Source organism: Momordica charantia (genome assembly GCF_013281855.1).
Source record: "Momordica charantia cultivar OHB3-1 chromosome 8 unlocalized genomic scaffold, Mcharantia_2.0 BLBB01000008.1, whole genome shotgun sequence".
Taxonomy (NCBI): Eukaryota; Viridiplantae; Streptophyta; class Magnoliopsida; order Cucurbitales; family Cucurbitaceae; genus Momordica; species Momordica charantia.
The window spans coordinates 8,343,430-8,365,755 of NW_028275166.1; the positions used below are offsets into that span (position 1 = coordinate 8,343,430).

The 22,326-nt window shown below is 37.2% G+C and overlaps 7 protein-coding genes across 7 annotated transcripts; 5 read left to right on the plus strand and 2 right to left on the minus strand.

Annotated features, from left to right (window-relative positions):
* Positions 1 to 1,203: 1,203 nt before the first annotated feature.
* LOC148209464 (mitochondrial arginine transporter BAC2-like) lies at positions 1,204 to 3,167 on the plus strand. Its single transcript, XM_088128254.1, has 2 exons — positions 1,204 to 1,828; positions 2,009 to 3,167. Exons 1-2 carry the CDS (start codon positions 1,595 to 1,597, stop codon positions 2,711 to 2,713), a joined length of 939 nt encoding a protein of 312 aa, XP_087984380.1. The 5' UTR covers positions 1,204 to 1,594; the 3' UTR covers positions 2,714 to 3,167.
* Positions 3,168 to 6,715: 3,548 nt separating this feature from the next.
* Positions 6,716 to 7,836, plus strand: LOC111021025 (large ribosomal subunit protein eL37x). The gene is made up of 4 exons (XM_022297852.2): positions 6,716 to 6,868; positions 6,978 to 7,113; positions 7,361 to 7,462; positions 7,567 to 7,836. The coding sequence occupies exons 1-4, from the start codon at positions 6,866 to 6,868 to the stop codon at positions 7,611 to 7,613; spliced, it is 288 nt and encodes a 95-aa protein (XP_022153544.1). The 5' UTR covers positions 6,716 to 6,865; the 3' UTR covers positions 7,614 to 7,836.
* Positions 7,837 to 9,924: 2,088 nt separating this feature from the next.
* On the plus strand, positions 9,925 to 10,665 carry LOC111021118 (uncharacterized). Its single transcript, XM_022297972.2, has one exon. It carries the CDS (start codon positions 9,994 to 9,996, stop codon positions 10,498 to 10,500), a length of 507 nt encoding a protein of 168 aa, XP_022153664.1. The 5' UTR covers positions 9,925 to 9,993; the 3' UTR covers positions 10,501 to 10,665.
* LOC111021116 (protein disulfide isomerase-like 1-6) lies at positions 10,658 to 14,906 on the minus strand. The gene is made up of 12 exons (XM_022297970.2): positions 14,168 to 14,906; positions 13,939 to 14,068; positions 13,308 to 13,473; positions 13,105 to 13,223; positions 12,252 to 12,332; positions 12,071 to 12,160; positions 11,914 to 11,985; positions 11,747 to 11,815; positions 11,404 to 11,484; positions 11,186 to 11,320; positions 11,048 to 11,101; positions 10,658 to 10,969 (listed from the first exon to the last, which is right to left on the minus strand). Exons 1-12 carry the CDS (start codon positions 14,683 to 14,685, stop codon positions 10,865 to 10,867), a joined length of 1,620 nt encoding a protein of 539 aa, XP_022153662.1. The 5' UTR covers positions 14,686 to 14,906; the 3' UTR covers positions 10,658 to 10,864.
* A 1,016-nt stretch (positions 14,907 to 15,922) lies between these two features.
* LOC111021121 (uncharacterized) lies at positions 15,923 to 16,718 on the plus strand. The gene is made up of 2 exons (XM_088128124.1): positions 15,923 to 16,373; positions 16,471 to 16,718. Exons 1-2 carry the CDS (start codon positions 16,236 to 16,238, stop codon positions 16,615 to 16,617), a joined length of 285 nt encoding a protein of 94 aa, XP_087984250.1. The 5' UTR covers positions 15,923 to 16,235; the 3' UTR covers positions 16,618 to 16,718.
* Positions 16,719 to 16,958: 240 nt separating this feature from the next.
* LOC111021117 (rop guanine nucleotide exchange factor 12) lies at positions 16,959 to 20,989 on the plus strand. The gene is made up of 8 exons (XM_022297971.2): positions 16,959 to 18,059; positions 18,148 to 18,287; positions 18,843 to 18,959; positions 19,153 to 19,307; positions 19,416 to 19,490; positions 19,594 to 19,866; positions 19,951 to 20,271; positions 20,409 to 20,989. The coding sequence occupies exons 1-8, from the start codon at positions 18,025 to 18,027 to the stop codon at positions 20,814 to 20,816; spliced, it is 1,524 nt and encodes a 507-aa protein (XP_022153663.1). The 5' UTR covers positions 16,959 to 18,024; the 3' UTR covers positions 20,817 to 20,989.
* A 105-nt stretch (positions 20,990 to 21,094) lies between these two features.
* On the minus strand, positions 21,095 to 22,196 carry LOC111021119 (photosystem I reaction center subunit VI, chloroplastic). The gene is made up of 3 exons (XM_022297973.2): positions 22,009 to 22,196; positions 21,785 to 21,911; positions 21,095 to 21,467 (listed from the first exon to the last, which is right to left on the minus strand). Exons 1-3 carry the CDS (start codon positions 22,134 to 22,136, stop codon positions 21,288 to 21,290), a joined length of 435 nt encoding a protein of 144 aa, XP_022153665.1. The 5' UTR covers positions 22,137 to 22,196; the 3' UTR covers positions 21,095 to 21,287.
* Between the last annotated feature and the right edge of the window lie 130 nt (positions 22,197 to 22,326).

Consider the following 22,326-nt stretch of genomic DNA (forward strand, 5'->3'; position numbering starts at 1 on the left):
AGAAGAGCACTCAGCGTCATTTAGCGGTAGGGCTGGCACCCCAACCAGCTCCTAGCGGCAACGAGGCCATGCCCCGAGCGCCCTGAGAGCTCTAAACCTTGGTGCTAGGTCGAGGCCGACCAACTAAGAAATTTGACTAGTCGGTATAGTTCATATTGTCATTTCAGTGTGAAGAATACCAAAAGACCAACAAAAAGGTCCTAAAAGCCCATGGTTCAAAAAGAATAAGATATGCTAAATAGAGGAGGATTTCTTATAATATCCAAGAAGTTCAAATAAAGATTAAGTATGTTTGGAAAAAGATATCCCAGTGCCTTTAGGATTCTCTTCTATGAAAAGGAATAAGGCACTCATAGATATCCTAGCTCCTTTAGAATTTCTTCTCTATAAAAAGAAATAAGGCACTCATAATTGAGATACGCTATAGAGTTATACTTTTTACTACACTATCCTATTTTGCAGATCATCTTAGATTGGTGTGATTTTAGCAATGCAGGTAATCCAAATTTAAGCAATAATTTCAATTTTATTTTTTACGATGAATTTCAAATTTTTTTAATAACATTTTTATTTTAAAATTTCATCAATTCACTGGGTATTATATCAAAATTTATCATCAATTAATTATAATATATAACTAATAGTGATGAACTAGATTTAAAAAAATATTAAACACAAAAATTAAATTAGATTTTTTTTAACTATAGATATTAAATTTAAAGAACTTACCAAGATTTTAGACTAAAATATATAGTCTATATTTAATACTTAGGTCTTCACTGAGGAAGGAGAACCATATTTGTGCTTCCAATCATTAAATCTTTAACCATTGAGATAGAAAAATAAAAAAAAATAAATATTTTTTAAATAATTACCCATTAATTTTTCAATGATGGCCCAGATAAATATAGGTGATTAGTAAGGATATATTAGATTATATTATTAAATTAAGTTATTTAAATTACATGGCGTTTACGTTATATTATTTTAATTAAACTTTCTATTTAAATTATGATTTGGAATTTTACCTATATAAATTTTCTATTAATTTTATATCTGAATGCAATTGAATTGAGGTGAGATTTCACGCAGCCGGTGGCTTTTTCCTCTGCACTTAAACGAATTAGGAGCGGGAAACGTGGTCATAATTTGTCACTTCGTGGCTTTTGGCCATTTTTATTTTTTATTTTTCAAAAAAGTGTCATTTTTTTATTTCTCTTTTTTGATTCTCTCTCTTATTAAAAAAAAAAAGATATTTGTTTGTGAGATTCCAATTTTCACGAGGATATAGACTAATGGGTGCTGGGTGAAATCGGCGAAGAGAAATTGGGAAGTGCTTCTGTGGCTTAACTTTTCCGGGAGAGAAAGAAAAAGAAGTGAGAAAATTTTTTCTTTCTTCTTCGCTGATTCCCGGAAAAGATAACCACCGAATCCCCTCCCCTGTTTTCTGGATAAAAACGAAAATCAAAATCTATTTCTGCACTCGCGATTTCTTCCGTGCAAGCAAAATCCAAACGGAGGAAGCCGCGAAATTTGACCCTTTTTTTCTTCTTTTTGCCTTGTCAAAAAGCAGGAGAAGAAAGAAAATTCGAGAATGGATTTCTGGCCGGAGTTCCTCGCCAGCAGCTGGGGGAAAGAGTTCGTCGCCGGCGGGATCGGCGGCGCCGCGGGTATTGTATCCGGCTACCCACTCGACACCCTTCGCGTCCGTCAGCAGCACTCCACCTCCGGCTCCGCCTTCAGCGTCCTCCGTAACATCGTCTCCAACGGCGGCCCCGCTGCCCTCTACAGAGGCATGGGAGCGCCACTCGCTTCCGTCACTTTTCAGGTCCTTTTTTTTTTCTCGATCTGTTCTTCTTTTTAATCCTCAATCAAATCATTTCAGATTCCAGAATCTACCCACTACCCAGAAACCGTTATAACAAAATCATCTGTTTATTTTGGCCAATTTTAAAATTTGAGGAAGAAAACAAAACCATCCATCTGAAAATTCACATGTATTCTGCAGAACGCCATTGTTTTCCAGACGAACGCCGTGCTGTGCCGGGCGTTCGATCCGGCGGCGACGGAGAACCGGCCACCGTCGTACAAAGCGGTAGCATTAGGGGGATTCGGAACCGGAGCTCTGCAGAGCCTAATTCTGACGCCGGTGGAGCTCGTGAAAATCCGGCTTCAGCTACAGGATTCGAATTCCTCGAGCCACGCAGATCTGGGGTCGTCGTCGTCGTCCCGGCCGGGGCCGATGAAAGTGGCGAAGAACATTTTCAGAAGCGAAGGATACAGAGGACTTTACAGAGGCTTGACCATAACGATGCTCAGAGACGCGCCTTCGCACTGCTTCTACTTTTTGACTTACGAATACATGAGGGAGAAGCTTCACCCTGGCTGCCGGATGACCGGCGAAGAGACGGTGAGGACGATGCTGGTCGCCGGCGGGCTTGCCGGCGTCGCCAGCTGGGTCTGCTGCTACCCACTGGACGTCGTGAAAACCAGACTTCAGGCTCAGTCCAAATTCTCGTTTCAAAAGTACTCTGGAATTGCGGATTGCCTTTACAAGAGCGTCAAGGAAGAAGGGTACAGCGTATTGTATCGTGGATTGGGGACCGCCATTGCCAGAGCTTTTGTGGTGAATGGAGCTATTTTCTCTGCGTATGAGCTCAGCTTGAGGTGTCTGTCCAGTAATGGAGGACTTCACGCCGAGAATACGATCTAAGAGGAGATTGAAAAATGGGAGAAAAGAGAAGATTGGGGTTTAATTTGTCTCTTTTCAAGCATTTATCTCTGGGACCGACCTCTGTTTTCCAGTTCCATCTGCTAATTTGAGTGGGTGAAGAACTTGTGGAAAGAATTGTTCGAATTCTCTGAATTCTGTAACTTCTTGATTGGAGTTACAGGGAAAAAATGATGATGATGACGAAAAATTTGTGCATTTTCAGATCATTGCTGCTGTATAATTATTGATTGTATAGGAGATTTAGATGCAGTGGCAAATAGGAGGATTGAGGGAGGTGCATCCTTTCGCTGTCTGAAAACTTGTTCTAGAAAATTATGTCTCTGTTTTTTGGTTTGTTTTTGCTTTTCAATAAGTTTGAATTAAACTTTGACTCTATAATTGAAATGTTTGGATTTGTGTAAATAAACTAGTTGCAAATATTTAGATTTGTGTAGATTATGTGTGATTTATTAATTAGTGATTTACTATGAATCACAAATGTTTAGATTTAGCTAGATTGTGTTTGGTCGGTTTTGTGCTTTATTATAACGTGAGATGTAATTTTATGACACTTTTTTTTGGTTAAAGTATAAGTTTTAGTTGTCTGACCTTAAATTTGTGTATAATAATTAATAGAGGAATTGATAGATCCTAACATAGCTCAACTTATACTTATCTTTAATCAAAATATACTTATCTTTAATCAAAATGTTACAAATTTGAATCTCAACCCACACGTGATTCTACTTAAAAAAAAATTCCAGGTATATTAGATTTTTTTTTTCACAATTAAGATGGTTAGCAAAAACAAAAACGTTTAAAACACAATTTTAAAAGCTCAATAATATAATATATTAGAAAACTTAAAAAATTAGAATCAAATTTGTAATTTTAACTTGTTTTTTTTGGATTACTAATCAAACATAAAAGGTGAAGATTTAAGCGTCAAGAGTTTTAAAGAGTGTCATAAATGTTTGATTAGGGTGTTTAGGTCGGTTAAGTGTTTAATTGCATGGAATTAATAAATTTGCAAGTGCAGATAAAGAATTGTATATTAAAATGTAGGTTTGCTTTCACAACTGTGTTTATAATTTGTTTATTTTGATAGGATAGAAATTGGGTCTTGATAGACTTGAACCATGGCGTAGGATTTGGAAGTTCTTTCCAGAATTTATCTAAGTAAATAGATTTTAAAATGTTAGTTCAAACCACAGTGATGTGAACGGTTAGAATTTACGAATTTCTTTTAATATTAGTCCAGATGTCTACCATCAAATTCCAAATTTCCAACACAAGTGTAAAAAGAAGAAAAAAAAAAAAGGAAAAATTGGGATAGAGTTGGAAAATTAACTCAAATGACCTTCAATTACCTCAGGCTCAACCTCGCCCGAGACCGAACCCGAGAAAAATGACAGAGGCTTAGAAACCTCGACGTTGCGTCAACTTTTTCTATCACCAACCATTGACCTTGGGTGAAACCTTGCCCGAGGTTCAACGTTTCTTATGAAACTCGATCGGAAAACCATAACTCCCGCCAAGGTTCATAGTCAACCTTAACAGAATCATGCCAAAATACGAAACTAAATTTAAAATTGACAACATGTTTCAAAATCAAAGCAAACAAAACAGCAAAGTCCAATCTTAAGAAGAAATCAAAAGTAGCAAAATTAAAGACAATGGTTGTTGTGAATTAAATGACTCCTGGGCGGGAATTAATATGACCTCGGCCAAGGTTTTTTCCCGCCGTCATGTCTTATAATTAAGGACATTTTGATCATTTCATCTTCTCTGACACATCATTAATGCTTAAAGTAGGTCATCTTGACACATTTAGAGAGGGTTGGGTCATTTGAGCATTTAAAAAAAAAAATTAAAGTTATTTGATTCAATTTCCATGGAGTTGTGAAAGATGGTTTGGAGATAACTTGTTTGGTTGGTTTTGTATTTTAAATAATATAATAAAATAATCAGTTTAGTGAAAAACAACAATAAACAGACGTTTTTGTTTTTAAAATTTGACTAATAATCTACCTATACTACAGATTAAAGAAAGTTGAAAATATATACTAAAAAGTTGTAAAAAAAATATAATATTTAAAAATTGAAAATTAAAAATGAAATCCTTAATGAAGTTTAATTGTTAGTATTGGTATGTGTTTCGCATGCCTTCGACTGAAAATTGCTTTCTTAAAAATTGTAAACGTGTTTTTGGCTGACTAAAAGCATTTCTTAATTTTTTTAATAAGTAAAAGTGGTTCAAGAAATTATAAAGTAAATAAAAATGATATAGAGGTACTTTTTAGATAAAACATTTAACTATTTTTCTTTCAAAATTGCATGTATAAACCATAGCAAGAGTGGATTTTGTAGCATAACTCTATTATGAGTTCTTTCTCTATTTATAAGAAGTCTAATAACTTTTTTGAATTCCTTTCATCTTGAACTTTAAATTTGATGGCTTGGTCACTTGATAATCGAATGAGTCATTGAGTTCAGATGTACTCTTATGCTGGGCTATGGATGCTAGTCCAAGGGATAGTTGATCTAAGGTGGGTCGTGGCACTGAGCCGATCAAATGGACCATGACCCTGGACTGACCACAGGTTGCCCATGGATCAACCTTCCTTTTAGTTTAGCCTAATTTACATTTACGGTCTTGACTCGTAAGACTTAATTTCATCATTAATAGAGAGAATTACATCATTCATTTCTGTAGCGAAATTGTCTCTTAGACAACAATAGTAACCTTAAACAAGTAAGTCACATAATTGATAATTGTTATAGATTTTGATTGAAATAATCAATCCTCAATTATTGATGTGCATCATATCTTTTTTTATCCAATTTTAAATTATTTTTTTATATAATTTTTATAAATTATTAATTGTATCATTAGGCTATTATTATTGCTATATTTGTAGCCTCTCTTTTTAACTAGATTTGTAAAAGAAAATAATAAAATTAGAAAAAAAGAAAAGAAAAGGCCAAAATGAATCACGTTTTGGAGTTTTTGTTCTTTCGTTTATCTGTTTGTAAGTCATGCCGTCCATTACAAAAGAGGCTCAACCTGTTGGAGGAGATCCACCAACTCCAACTACGACCCGTCAATTATTCGCGGTTCGATCTTCACTATCGGTCACACCATTTGAATAGATTCTCACCGTTGGATGTTACTGCCCCCTCCCCCGGGCAGCCCAAAAGAAACAAAACAGTGGGACCCACTCCATGGACACGTGGCCCGTAAGTTGGGGTTTTCAGGTACAAATCGTCCCTACAATTTCCACGATCCGCCAGACGGCCACACCGCATGGACCGGTGGTGGGCACGTGATTCAGACCCCGTACCACGTGTCCACAAATATGAGGAATGGTCTTTTTCGGTGCCTTTTTAGTTTTCTCGTAATATTTCAAAAAACATGGTTGCTTTTCCCCATGTGGTTGGTTAATTGATAAAGTGCAGTCATATTCTAATTTCTAGTGAAATTTTTACTTTAAAAAATATTTGAAATAATTTTCCAAGAATAGTTTATTATTAAATAGCAATAAATTAAACCATTTAGTTTAGGTAGTTATTTATGTGGGAGATGTTCAAATTATGAATTTTACGAAGTGAGCATAACTCAGTAATTGATATATATATTCAACTAGGAGGTTGTGAATTCGATTCCCCATTAGTAATAATTGACATATATCTCCAATTAAGAGGTTGTGAGTTCGATCTCCATCTCACAGTATTAAAAAAAAAAGAAAAAAGATATGATATGAATACTATAATGGTCAAAATATCATATTTTTCAAAATACTTTTAAACCTGAACTAACATGTTGGGCTTTCTCATCGTGTAAAGGAGGGCCCAATTCAAAGCCCAAAAGGCCTCAGTTCTAAGAGAACAAACATGTAGGACCCTTTTCTCGTGTGCAGGAAGGCTCAATTCAAGGCCCAAAGACATCAGTTCTATTAAGAGAACAAACCGACCCGACCCAGTAAAAAAGTTCGGGTTAGGTCGAAGCTATACGGGTCGGTTTCTCTTGCACCGAATTTACTCCGCAATCCCTTCAAACCCTAAACCCTCGCATATAAAGGTTGCCGCTTACATCTCAGTCCTCTTTGGACGGAAGAAGAATCCGAGCGCTTCATCGTCGAATTCGATTAAATGGTAGTGGTGGACTTGCTTTTACTCTCCAAAAGTTTTCTCTTTCTGTATGAATGTTGTTGAATCGGGAATTCGAGTTGGCTAATTTTTTGCGTGTTGATCGGTAAAATAGGGTAAGGGAACGGGAAGTTTCGGTAAGAGGAGGAACAAGACCCACACTCTCTGTGTGAGATGTGGCCGCCGGAGCTTTCACCTGCAGAAGAGTCGATGCTCCGCCTGTGCATTCCCTGCCGCCCGTAAGCGTAAATGTAAGTTCGCCAAAGGAGAGGCTGTTTTGTTTAGGTTTTACATTATCGCATGATTCGATTATGTGTTGTTTACTGCGCTTAATTCGTTTCATCGATTAGGAATGATCACCGTAGATCACCCACTATCGGCTTAGATGGCAGTAGATTTGTTTTGTACATAGTAATTCGTTCGAGTGAATTTATTTTACTTTTAGGTTTTCAAATTTGGTTTAGTTGTTCAATTGTTTGATGGGGATTTGGGGTATAGATAACTGGAGCGTGAAGGCGATCCGTAGGAAGACCACTGGAACTGGGCGGATGAGGTACATGCGCCATGTTCCTCGCAGATTTAAGAGTGGTTTCAGAGAAGGTACTAGTGTGGTTTTATATTTCCTTTTCTTCCTTTTCTTCATATCAACGAAATTTTTGGGGAATTTTGTGGTTTTTAATTACATTGGGTTCTTTGATTATTAGGCACTCAAGCAGCACCAAGGGGCAAAGGAGCAGCAACATCAGCTTAAAACGTTGAAGGTTGATTGTGGCACAACTTGGTACCTTATCATAGTTTTTAGGAGGATTATGTCATTTTTGGACGGTTATCTATATGAATTTTGTTTGATGATGTTATTGCCTTCAATACTGAAGCTCACTTTAATTCCTTACTATTTTGTTTATGGAATTTCTTATGATTGGATTGATAGCATTTTCACATTTTTTTTTTTAATCTATGTCTTGTTTGGGGTCTATACTTCTAACCATTTTTACAAGGTTTTGGCTGGTGATATTATCATCCTAAAGGCAGGGATAGAATTTATTAATAAGAAAATTGGATATTATTATTATGTTCTAATGTTTGAATTGTTCGTTAATCGTTATTCTGGGGCCTCAGTGTTGTATGATAGGAAATTTGTAGTGTAATGTTTTTCTCCTGACCATGATTAGTGTTGATAAAACTGAAAAACAGTAAAAGTTTGCTCGACTGGTCAATGCTGTTCGACATGTTAAGGGAGAATAGGTGGGATTGACAACAAAATAGCATGTTGCTATTCTTTCTGGAGATGTTAGTGATAGTGTATGACTTTATTTTTGCCATCATTATTATATAAGTAAGAAAACCACTTTCATTAAGGGATATAGAATATAGAAAAGCTAAACTAGAGGCCAACTCAAGATAAAGGATCATAATAGAACATCAAAACTACGAGAAAGGGTCTCAATATTTTGGATCATAGTAAGACAAGATTTCAATAATATTTTAGAAGCAAAGGAACTAAATAGAGATGTTAAAATGCATCAAGTTACAAAAAAATCTCCTCTAAACCCCTTTAAGCCTTTACAGCCGCTTTGGAAGTCTACAAAATCTTGATTTAGAAGTCAGAAGAAATATTGATTCAACTTCTCTCTTACCGCACACCGACGGGGGGATTTAGTAGAAGAAAAGTGCAGTCTTGTGAATTGACTCAAATTCTCTCCTACTTGTTTTGTTCAAGGGTATTTAGTCTGTTGACCCTCCTGCCAACCCAAAAAACGATACCTTCGTAGGGATATAGAAATTTTAAAGCTTTGAGGAGAAAGTTGATGAAATAGAGAAGGATTTACTAGTGTAAATGCCGAATGATTCTAAGGATTGAAGCTGCTCCCCTATGAAGGACAAGTAAAACTCGTCTTGAATGTCGATGTTATGCATTTCATGGGATACCATTTGGTCTATTTCCTAGACCACAACATTCCAAGAAATGATTTTAATCTTTATCTTTTTTTCCTATATGTTTCTTGTGAAGTTAACATGTCATTTTTGGCCATGAACATTGATGGTGGAGGCAGTCACTATGCGGAATCCTCGTTTGAGGATTGTTTGAAATTATTTTTTCTGGAAAAAAATTTCTTTTGTGTACAAATCGAGATTAGTGTGCAATTGAACTAGCCAAATTACAGGTCCATGATTTCCAAGAACAAGTTGTCTTTTTAACTAAATCTTGATTCAAGAATTTGTTTAAAAGTATGGTTGGCAAGGTAATTGAAATATAAAAATGGTGGTGTTGATTGTTGAACCTTAATTTTTATCAGAAACTATACTCATATATATTATATTTTATTTAAAACAATGTGTAGCTGTTCATGAAATTGTGTTAGTCAAAGCTGGGTTAAACTATACATTTTGTCCATTTTTAAGACTCCGTTTAACTTATTATCGAACAAATCTTTTACTGCACAATATCAAATTTTTAAAGGCTAAAGGAAGGCGTAAGCGTCAATTTTAATTAAAAAATTATACAAATTTTAAATTTGTGTGGTTAAGTATTATCTTATATAAATTATCAAAATGTTCACCTGTTACTTATCACTCAAAAAAATTCTAAAAAAAATCTTTTAACATAATTACTATTATCATCAATTCTAAGTCAAGGTAGTTATAAATTATTCTCTTCAATATTTTTAAAGTCTAAGTGGTAAAAATAGTAATAATTAATATTATCATATAAATTTAAACTTCGTGTTTTCAAAGAGGCGTAAACCTCTTCTCGAGACTAAGAGTTAGAGCCTTACTTTGAGATAAAGTATCAAGGTGTAAGCCTCAAAAGCCTATTGCATAATCTCACCATCGGAATTTATAAAATTATTGTAATTACTTTTTAGGTTCAGTAGATTCTTAATATCAATGAACCAAGAAAAAACGACAATTATGTCGGATTAATTGAAAACTGCAGTATCTTTATTTTTATTCAAGCCCTCACTTAGTCACACGTGTCGTCACGTATTCAAGCATCGTGGGGGATTTGCGCCACGTGTTTCTTACTGTACAGTACTGTTCTTCTCTATTTATTAGACGAATCCAATTCCTTGTGTTGGAAGTTGGAACTGGAACTCCCATAGCTTGGTTCTCAGTTCTTAGGGTTCGTAATGGACGCAGCAGAAAAACTGAAACCAAAAGCAGGTCTTTTCGACGAAATCCTCCCTCCCCGTCTCGAAGACGCCGGCCTCGAGGATTGCGCCCTCCCCCCCGACTCCATTCGCGAAGCCTTTGCCAAAGCCGCCTCCGCCGTCAAGTCTAGGGCCACCTCTATTCTTTCCTCCGACGGCCACTGCGTCGAGGATCCACGGCCTGCTGATGCTGGTGAATCCACCGACGTCGTCACCGGAATCTCCCCAGAGCGGGATCCGCCGGGGCCTTGCGCCACGGCGAAGGGAGCGAAATTACCCGAGTTTGGTGGAGACGCGATGGTGATTGGCGGTGGAGAAGGAAGAGGGGATGAAGTAGTAGCAGTAGCTGGGGGAACGGAGAAGAGGCGAGGGCAGGGTTGTGTAGTAGACGTATTGCAGGGACTGGAGATCGGAGAAGACGCGAAGGAGAAGGATAAGAGCGGTGGACCCATCTTAGGGGAAGGTTTTGCTTCAAACAATTCGTAATCTTCTGCCCTTCAATTTCATCTCTGAAAGTCTGTTTTGTTTTGTTTCAGGAGAGTTGTTGGCGTGATTATCAATCGCCAACAACTCTCCATGAACTCGGATGCGTGTTTATTATGTTCAATTAAAGGAAAAATATAAGAATTGCCAAGTATTCGTATTGATGAACATGGTATGATTAAGAAGGATAGTAAGTTAAGTTTATTTCAAAGGCAGGCGTTGGTATTAAAATACATAAAACTTATGTAATAATATTAGAATCTCCGACGACAATTACAGTGTGTATGCCTTGAAACTTGATTAATTTGTAGTTGCTGCTGGTCCTCAGTTGGATGTGTTTGAAATGTAAAAACTTGGTTGTTTCTATCTATAGTTCGTCTTTGTTAGTGGCCTCAGGCTGCTCCTCAGACTTCAACCGTTTGCCAATGTTCTTAGCCAAATCCTTCAAGCTCGACTTGCTCGAAAGTTTTATCTGCACCATAATATTCCAATTATGGAATTATCACAAAAACTAACAATAACAATGGAATCATAAATAATAAATAATTACCGGATTTGATTTATCGGCAGCTGGGTAAAATAGGAGAGTTGGATAATCGTCTACCTGGAATCAGAAATTCCAACATTAATATTGATAACACACAACGAGTTTGGTAAATAAATATTAATTAATGAGTGAGTAAGTGACTTGAAGTTGAGGGTGTTCGTTTGCAGAAGCGTCAATTCTGGCAAAAACTATATTATGGGAATCTTTGAAATGCTTGGCCAACTTCTCCACATTCTTGCTCGTTGTCTCGCAGGAAATACACCATGGCGTGTGCACCTGCTCTCACAACCATTTCAACCAAATTTAATCTAATCATGATTATGACAACGAACAACTTATCACTAATGATTTCTGTTTACCTCCAATAGAACATTGTTGGAATTCTTCAAAACCAGGTCTTCCAATGTCCTTCCCACAACCACCTGAACGCTTGCCCCCTCCTTTTAAATCACAACAACAAATTTTGCTCAAGTTAAGTTTGGGGTACAACTTAATGAGTCATGTAGGTCCATTCAGTACCGTTTTCTTGTTTCTCGATGAGAAATAAGAAGCGGGAACGTTATCAAATAGGTTCGTATATGCTTAAACTTCAAGTTAAGTTGCTTACGAATCCATGACATGTAATGTGAGAACCTGAGATTTGTTTAATATGCAACTATAGTGGATATTTCTACAGCAAAAATAAATTCATGAGGAACCCACGTTATTTGGTATTGGCTGTGATCTGAAGTAAGGAGACAGAGTACCATCATAAAGACCTCTGCTGAACTCCTACAATAAATGGCAATTCATAGAACTATATGAGCTCCCCAATTTCATAGTTTGTCAGGACTTTTAAGAGAAAATAATACATAGAACAAGATTCTTACTTCTATGTTGCTCGGGGTCGGATCTGACTCCAACAAAAACTTTGAGCTCATTCCATTGTCAAAAGCAGCAACCTACCGGATGCATAGCAAATATAAAGTGCATTAGGAGACATAGATTTGGTTAAGGGAAAAGGATAGGCTGAAATCAAATACGAACCACAGTTTTGTCTGCTTCTTCGAGACCGAATAATGACAAGAAGGGCTTTGCGAGATTTTCATTTGCAATGTCTGTGTATATAAACATTATCTGCATTCACAAGAAGATATTGTTGACAATCCTTCCATCTAGACAATGTGATGAGAAACTTTGATTACTAAAGTTTTGGTAAGTTGTATACCTTCGACTTGAGCTTTCTTGCAACATTCTGAAGGGGCTCAAGGAGATTCTTGAATTCATCGTCATTGGTGAAAATGATAACCTGCAAAGTCAATGAAAATTAGACAGTTTGTATTGAGAGATTATTGACAGATGATAAGAAGCCAATAGAGCTAGATTTGAGTGCACTATATACATATGCTTTTCCTTGTACGAGCACCAAGAGAGAAGATGCGCATCCATAATTTTTTTTTCCCTCTATGTGGTATTTTATGGGGCTCTACTCCATTACTCTACTGGGAACTTCCTGGGTGGCTACACAACCTCTAGAAGACATAAGGGACTTTCATTTATTAAGGTTTTCCACCCAGAGGCTTGAATCTATAATCCTGGGGAAGACTCCTCGAACATTCCAAGCCTCTCGGGATTACCCCCTCGAGGCGTGTACGTTGAGAGATTTATGAGCCATGCAATAACAATATTCAAACTACTGATTTTGAGGAAAATTTTGAATACCTCAGGACTCATCATTGAGAGGAAAGCCTAAAGAGTTCTACTCGAAATGGAAAAGAGATATTGGATGAATTTGAGCAGCGGAAGGAGGCAATTTGTTAGGATGAAGACGCCTACACTAAATCAATAAATAAAATAAAAACAATGAGACAACTCTTCCTTTTATATTCTTAAACAAAGTTTTAGATGGTAACTACAAGAAAAAAAAAACAGACAAGAAAGAACACAGTGTACGACCGTTTTGCTTGATCAACTTGTGAAACCCAAAAAAGGAATCGAAAATGTAAGGAAATGTAGAGCTCTACTTGAAGGGATGTAATTCAAAGAGATAATGAATATGATCAACGAGAAACATCGACAACCTGACGTTTAACATGGCTGGAGTAAACTCGGATAGAGTTCATTTCAGTCAGTCTGGTGACCAATGGAAACTTGTTTTGCTCCAAAAAGTGTAAGATCTTTTCCCTTTCAAAGGATCCGTCTGCAAAATACAAAAAAGTAAGCAAAGATGCCTGATGGGAAACTAAACGATATTAACATCCGCTTCGCTACCAAACAAACTCACCATATATCGTATATCTTTCCTGCTCTTCCTTAACAAGTCCAAGGAAATTGTTTGAGGGTTTAATATCAGGGAACAGAGTCTTTGCAACTTCAGCGTTACTCACTTCAACAAACTGGAATTCATTATCATCTGAGGCTGCTTTAAAAAATTCTTCGTATGCAGGCCCCTTGAAAAAAGAAAGCACATTTCTTCAACACATCCTCCATGATCCGTACATATAAATTAAAGAAAGAGAAAATCATTTTAAAAACTATATAGTTCCCCAAGGGTATAATATATGCAGCTAAAAACTTCTAATATCATTAACTTGATGTCAAGAACAGCACTTATTCTTATCTTACAATCAAGTTGTTAGGCCTGGAGAACCCAAATTTTATTTCGAGTCAACTCCAGAAACACACAACATGACATCAAGTGAATTTTTCGGGCACTGTAGGCTCAATTCGTTGCCTAACAACGATCCGATTTGGAGAATGGGAGCGAACCTCTTGCAACATGATACGCTATTTTTGTTCAAAGTTACTTTGTCTACGATGTGTAAAACTGTGTTCTTTGTGTTTTGTTCTCTATTTTTTGTCCAATGTTCCTAAACAAAGCATACACATACAAGATGCACAGGGAAACAACAAACCTCAAATTTCTCAAACCGACCGACAACAAAGATGTGGTGCTTCTTTAGAAATTCTTTAGCTTCGTTCAAAGAGCTTATATTGATAACAGGGGCACCAGTCTTTTTCTGGACCCAGATCACAATCTCTTCCCTGAATAGATGGAAAAACAACGCCCATTCAACGAATTAAGAGAGATTCAATTATAAAGTAGCTAATAGGATTAATTTCCATTTGCAAAAAATTACTTACGCAGTGAATCCGCCAGTGTAAGCTTGAGAAGTCCCATTAACAAACAAAAGCAGTGTAGGGAACCCCTTAATTTGGAGGGTAGAGGCTGCTTTTGGATAGCGATCGGCATCAAGCTTCGCCATTAAAATGGGGTTCCCCAATTCCTTAAGTGAATTTGCTGCCTCGGCGAAGTGGGGCATAAGCTCCGCACTCCTGGCGCACCAGGGGACATAACCCAGAAGCAAAACGTACTCATTTTGTTGGATCACTCTCTCACTGTTATCATTACTAAGCTCAAGAACTATCCTCTGGGCTTTACTCAATACCTCTGCCTCCGAGGTCCTCAAATTAGCCCCATCCTGCTGCTGATTCTCTTCTTCTTCGTCCAATGCCAACAATTCCTCGAAACCCTCGAAATCTTCATCGCCATTTTCAACTGTGTTGGTCTCGGATGAGCTAACAATGGCCAAGAATCCGAACAACAAGAGGAGGGTGAAGGCAAGAGGGATGAATCTGTAAGTGGGTTTTCTTAGAATCATGGTGATGGGTCTTGTGCAAAAGAAAAAATCGGTGTGGAGTTGAAATTGGATCTGGGGAAGAGCTCAGAACATGCGGCGAAATGGGGTTTTTGAGGGTTTTTCTTTTCCTGTAAAAAGGGCGCTAATTGAGGCTGAGTTAATTAGTAGGGATTATGAAGAAGAAGATCTCAAGAGCAAGAAGCCGATTTGGTTGATAGGCTGTAGCTGTACGTGTGGAAATGTGAGTGAGCCATTAAAATTAAAACTGTCGGTCCTGCGCTCAAACAAACTAGAACGTGAGTGGGACAACCGCTGCTTTCCTTTCATTAATATATTTCTCTCTGTTTTTTTCCTCCAAATTAAATTACAGTCTCTCTTCAAATTATTTACTTTCATTTTGGTTAAGTTTTAGTATCGGTGGTGGTGGGTGGAAATTCGAATTCACATCGCAAATATATACCTTACCAACTATATTCATTTTGACCTAAAAACATATATTTCAATAATATATGCATTAAGTTTATGATAAGGTAAGAATTACCATTGAGAACAAATATGAAGATGAAAAATGCATTCTACATTTTTGTCCCTAAAATTAGAGTGGGAAACAAATATTCTATATTCCATATCTATTCTCTTTTAAAATGATAAATTTGTAGACACTGGTTTTGCATTAAAATTTAACAATTTTATTTTTAAAATTTCACATAAGGTGGGAATTCAAGCTAACTTCCTACTAGAAAGTAAGCATGTGATGATTTGAATTATACTTTGTCTTCGAAAAATCAATGGCTTGTTTGATAATTATTTTATTTTTAGTTTTTTATTTATGAAAGTAAAGCTTGTGCTACTTTCATTCATATATATATATATATATTCTTTGTTTTGCTATCCACATTTTGGGAGTATTTTCATAATTTAAGATAAGTTTTAAAAATTAAAAAGTAATTTTTATTTTTGAAATTTGGCTAAAATTTTAAGTGCATTTTTTTAAAATGTAAAAACGTATCAAAAGAAATGGTGAGCAAGCAAGTATAACTTTGAAAAACTAAAACTAAAATAGATCAAATAGGACTTAAATTTGACACTTTTTTTTTAAGTATAACAATGTATGAGAATTCGAATTTAAAAATATAAGTGTTTCACTAGTTAAATTATATTAGATGGGCTTAAATTTGACACCTTGCAGACATTTCTATTGGGTTCATTTAGTATTCTATTAAGAAAAGATCTCACATTAATATCCCCTTTATTTATAATATACCTAACACAACACCTTCATTTCAACAAATGTGGGAGTCAAAAGAAAGGAAAAAAGGAAAGAAAACGTGAGAGACAGAAACAGGAAGGGAAGGGATTAATTAATTTGTAACAGAAAGATGAAGATGCTGACAAGACAGTGAACGTGCCAGCTCGAGGCTGCATCAGACACACCACATTTACATTTGGAGCTCACCAACTTCTGATCCGACATTTGTAAGTTTCTGCGACATCTGTAAGAATTTGGATCATATTTCTGCTTGGGACAAAGTTTCCTTTTCTGGGTCTTCAAGATCAGAGCATTCAGGACAATGCTGGAAGGGAAGGCTTTGATCGATGATACGGACATGCCAGTGAAGCTGCAGATCCAAGCCATGAAAGCTGCTTCTGAAGCTCTGGATCTGTACGATGTCTTGGACTGTAAATCCATCGCTGCCCACATCAAGAAGGTCAAATTTTGATTGGTTTGATCTGAAATTTTGTTACGGAATGTGTTTTTGAATGTAATGTGAGTGAAATATGAGGTGGGGTTTTGTGTTTGTGCAGAAGTTTGATGATGGGCATGGGGTGGGATGGCAATGTGTGGTGGGTTCAAATTTTGGGAGCTTCTTCACTCATTCTAAAGGAACTTTTATCTACTTCACTTTGGAGACTCAACTTTCTGATATTCAGATTCAGACTCAGAGGGGCTAACTAAGGCCTTCCTTTTGTTTATTTATGCTCTACATATGTATTTCAAACTTCATTTGTATAGTTGTTTGTGCCAATGGAAATGGATGGTTGTGGATTTTGAAGGGTAATGTTCTTTCTTAGTTGCTTTTTGGTTTTCTTATCTGGGTTACTATTAAGGTTTTTAGATTTCTGAATGCGAAGGGGAAAAGGCCTATTTCCATTAATAAAAGATGATTTTGTAATATACCACTTTGGAGATTGGTTATTGTGCCATTCCGGTTAGCAACGATCTTCCGTGTACTCAACTACGTACACTTTGAAGTTGAAGTTAGAACTTAGTTTGTTATGTTAAGCCACCCTGTGGCGCCCGTAACTTTTCATTGACGAGTTTTTGCTAAAGATCCTTTAACAGTGGAATCGTCCTTATGTCTGAATGTCAATGGATTTGTTGCTAGTTAAAATCTTCCCTGATCGGTGTTAAGAACTCTTATACTTTCAAAGAAACGATCCATTCCTCTTCGTCTTTGGAGCATCCAAGTTGAGGCTACGACACACTGAGAGGCTCCCACAAGGTATGCGGGTTCGAACGTTTGACCTCAAGGAAAGGAGCATGTGCCAATTATGGCTGGACTATGGTCACGTTGGCGATTTTAATTTCCATCCTGGTTCTAAAATTGGTGTTAGAATTGTTGAACCGAAATTCATAAATCTAAGATTAAAGTAGATATTATCAAATATTCTTCTCATCATAATTTTCATCTTTGTAGTGCAATGTAATGAATACATGTGATTCTTATTTTGTCACAGATTTTAGGACACTTTTGTCAATTTCCCTTCAAACTCACCAAGGTCGAAGAATAGATTACCCTCCAATTCCAATTCCAATTCCAAGTCTAAACCAAACCAATAACAATCAATTAGTTGCAACAGAAAAAACATTTATATAGCAACACCAGATCCAGATGTCACAAAAACAGGAAAACAAGTACAATTTTACACAACGTTGTAAAAAATAACAACTTACCATTGGCTCCCTTGTGATCTGAGCCTGAGGTGTGACTTTGTATAGAAAAGAAAGAGAAATAGATGGTGGTTAGCCATGGAAGCCATGTCTGTCTTCCCCTGGTTTTAAGAACCTTTGACCTTCCTATGAAAAACCACAGCCATCCATCTCACAAATTACCAAATTCCCCCTTCCTCTCTCTCTAAATTCTCTCTCTCTGTCAAACCAACAACAAAAGAAGAAGAGCAAAAGAAAGAACCCCACAAACCAAATTCAACTCCTTCACATTTTTCTGTTGAATCTGATTCAGTTTCTCCCCTCCCCCCTTCTCTCTTTTCTATGAACTTTGTTTTTACAGGTCTGTCAAGATTGCTGGTTTGTTCTCTCTCGTTTATTCTATCAAAAGATTCATCAAAAAGCTGAAGATGGTGCGGGAAATGGAAGAAGAAGAGAATCACAGGTCCAAATTGTTCTATTTCAAAAGATATGCAGGACAATAATAGTGCCTTCTGTTTTCTTCAGATAATAATGATTTTGTTTTTCAACAGAAGCCAGAGCTCCGTCCCTTTGAACGACACCGTTTTGGAGAAGCCCCCCACTAATCGCCAAGACAAAGCCCCTAAAGCTAAGGTATGCAGAGATGATGCTGCTGCTCCAGTTAAGCCACCCAAAGATCAGCCACCAACAGGTTCCAACATATTTCTTGCTTTCAATTCAAATGGGTTTCTTTTTTGTCTGTTTTCTGTTTTTGAAAAGTTTGATGATGTTGGGAGTGAATGCTCTGATGCAATATTCTGAAATTAGAATGCTGGAATTGACAGAATGTTTTTGAATTAATAAATTTAAGTTTGAGACTTTTCAAATGAGTTGTTAACATCATTGTTGATATTTATATTCAAATGGTTGACATTCTGATGTTTGTGTGATATTTTCCATGACATCTTGGAAACATTATGAGATTTCCCCACGTATCGATGTCAAATTCTATTGATGAACATTTTACTTCGAACCAGTTTCGGCCACTCGATTGCATAGGAAGAATTAGCCTGTGTTCATTGCATCGATGTCGAATCGTACCGCTGAAAATTTTACTTGAAATGGGTTTGGGCCATTGGATTGCATCAGGAGAAAGAATTAGCCTGATCTGGTTGCAGTGCTATTGTTTTATGTGAATTAAGAGGGCCTCCTCTGGATTTTCTTGAGCTTGTTTTGAAATTTTTATGTTTTGTTTGGATACAATCAGAAATAGAACAGATGAAGGAGAGGTTTGCAAAATTGCTTTTGGGTGAAGACATGTCTGGTGGAGGAAAGGGTGTTTCATCGGCTTTAGCATTGTCAAATGCAATCACAAATCTTGCAGGTACGTTGTTAGCGTATCGATCTTTTGTTATCTCGGCGTTTGTTGAATTGTGCTTTCATTTAGATGTGGGAAAAGAAATAAAGTTTGTTACTAGAAACAGATTTCAATGCAAAAGCTAATGAAGTTTTCTAGTTGAGAGAAGGGAGAATGTTAAGTGGTGATCTTTTTCACCTTTCTCCTGTCATTTTTGCAGCTTCTGTTTTCGGGGAACAATGGCGTCTCGAGCCGATGTCAGTGGAGCGAAAAGCAAGGTGGAGAAAAGAGATTGACTTGCTTTTATCAGTCACAGATTACATTGTTGAATTTGTTGCGTCTCAACAGAAATCCAAGGATGGAACAAACATGGAGGCATAATCTCTCTTCCCCTCTTTCTTCAACGTAGACACAAACACAAAGTGCAGCAAAATGCAAAAACAGATCATAACTTAATACACTTCACATTCTTTGATTTAACAGATCATGGTTACCCGTCAACGCAATGACCTTCACATGAACATCCCTGCACTGCGAAAGCTTGACGCGATGCTTATTGTAGGAAAAGATTACTTATCTTGGTCTACTCTTCCGAGTTTAATGATTTTCATTGTAAATGATATATTAATACTTCTCTCTAACGATTTCACATGATGCATAGGATTGTTTGGATAATTTTAAGGACCAATCTGAGTTCTACTACGTATCGAGAGATTCGAGTGATGCGAATAAAGACAATGCTTCAAAGAGAAGTGACAAATGGTGGCTACCTACTCCTAAAGTTCCTACGAATGGTTTATCTGAAAACTCAAGGAAGTTTATGCAGTATCAAAAGGATTGTGTAAACCAAGTCCTGAAAGCAGCCATGGCCATAAATGCTCAAGTTCTATCAGAAATGGAGATCCCAGAAAACTACATTGAGTCATTGCCTAAGGTGAACAAAATTTACCGAACAAGTGCTCGACATCTCGAATGCTCCATCTTTCATTGATTTCATGCCTGAATTTTCCTTTTGTAGAATGGGAGGGAAAGCCTTGGAGACTCTATCTACAGAAACATAACGGTCGAATTCTTCGACCCGGATCAGTTTCTATCTACCATGGACTTATCTTCAGAGCACAAGATCCTAGACCTCAAGGACAGAATTGAGGCTTCCATTGTGATATGGAAGCGTAAGATGAACCAGAAAGATGGAAAATCTGCTTGGGGCTCAGCTGTGAGCTTGGAGAAGAGAGAGCTTTTCGAGGAGAGAGCAGAAACAATTTTACTCATCCTCAAACATCGTTTCCCAGGCACTCCTCAGTCAGCATTAGACATTAGCAAAATCCAATACAATCGGGTACAACACAACATGTTTTTTGGAGAATACTTTGTTTTCAAATCTTGAAAGGCTGGAACTTCTTTCTGCATCACTCTACAATGTTATGTTACTTTATAAATTTGGATTAATTCAAGACTGCTTTCTTGTATTTACAGGATGTTGGACAGGCTGTTCTAGAGAGTTACTCTAGAATCCTGGAAAGCTTAGCCTTCACAGTGATGTCAAGGATTGAAGATGTACTCTACGCAGATTATATCGCTCAAAATCCATCACAAGCATCGAGTAAGAAGCGGGAAACCCCATCGGTATCACCTGCAGAAGAGACACAAAATGCAGCAGAGACGCCTACTTCTATGACACTATTGGATTTCATGAATTGGGGTCCGGATCTTGGTGATAATGAGGTAAAGAAGGAGTCGCCAACAGGGAATTCTGACACTGCGCCATCGCCAGAGGTTGAAATGAAGCATGTGCACAAGCTTCAAAACATAGTGACTAATAATAAGTTGGTCTCGTACCTTGAGAACATAGGCGGTTTGAAAAGCCCCACGTCGCGACATTGACTCAAGTTCATTCTGGAAGGAACTTGAGAAGAAATAACGAGTAAAGATCAAGCATGAGATTTTAGCGAAAGGGGGAGAGAGCATAACAGGAGTACACAGTTAAAAGCTCAACCTCCTTTTCACTGAGTTTTTCTTTAGAGCTGTAATTACCAAATCCATTCAATTCATTCCTGCTGTAAATATGAAGGATGAGCACAACTAATTTGGTATTTGGAGTATTTTTAATATGGTTCTTCTGCAGATGTTAACTATTAGTCAATTTTGTTAGAAAGAGCAAGTCTTTTTAACCATATTTCATTATCAGTCTTTCAAAGGAACTGGCAAGGCCACATTGTAAAAGTACATTCATCACATAATAACAATTGCTTAAATAACACTCCCAAATGGTATCTTCAAAACATACTGGTAGGAGAGTTGAGAGAGAAAATTTACATACAACAAAAAACCCAGAGAAAAGGATTTGAAAGCGAATTAGATCTTGCCACGCGGCCCGAGTTTTGGTGGGAGTTGAGGTCCTTTCTTGATTGGAAGAACATCATCTGGGGCTGTGGCACTGAAATAGGCAAGAGTGGCACCACCACCTAGTAGCAAGAACTTGAGCAATAATCCTCTCTTGGTGAATGGAGCAGCAAAAGTTTCAAAGAATTTGCTCTGGAAAAAATGTACCAAAATAAGTCAATAGCAAGTTCAATCCAACCAAAGCAGCAACAGAGATATAACTGAACTCTAAATCTTCACAATCTGTTAGAATCATTATATTTGGATTGAAGTAATAGTGGCACGAGAAGATAAGTACTTTTAAAGTGATTTGTCATTAAACATTAGTACTTATACTAAAATTGCTGATTTAAAAAGCACTCCCAAACACATCAAGATCACTCAAAAGTAAAAGAAAGAAACAACAATTCCTCTGTTATGTTCTGTTCTGCTCTGGCCCTTTTTCGTTATTCATTAAAGCAAAGACAAACCTGAAGAGAATTGTATGGTGAAGGAGCATCAGATCCATACAAATCCCACTGTCCAGTGGTGTTGCCCAAATCCTCCAAATCAAAGTAAACACTTTTGTCTCCGTACTTGGCCACCACAGCACCAGCCCTAAGAAAAACAAGAAGAAACCCAGAAAAATTCAGATAATTTCGGAGCAAAATAAGACAACAAAAAAAAAAGGCAAAAAAAGAGAAGATTTTGGCACCTGAAGTTTTTGGGTCTGAAGCTCTGGCGAGAGGGCTTGAGGGGGAGCCTGGTTCCGGCAATGGAGCTTCCGGCGAGACCCTTTACGGCGACCGGCTGGACGGCAGCTAAGGTTGCTAAGGAAGCCATGGCGTTGGTCTGAAAAAAGGAACAAACTTTGGAGTTTGGAACTGGGAGGCAGAGGAGAGCAGTGGAGAGGCTTCAAATGGGTTTTGGATCCTGTGATTGGATGTTCTTTTGACACGTGGCGGAACGGGATCTTGGAAGACAATATGGAGTATCACTTAGGAGGTGCCACGTGGGATGGAGCTGGATAAGC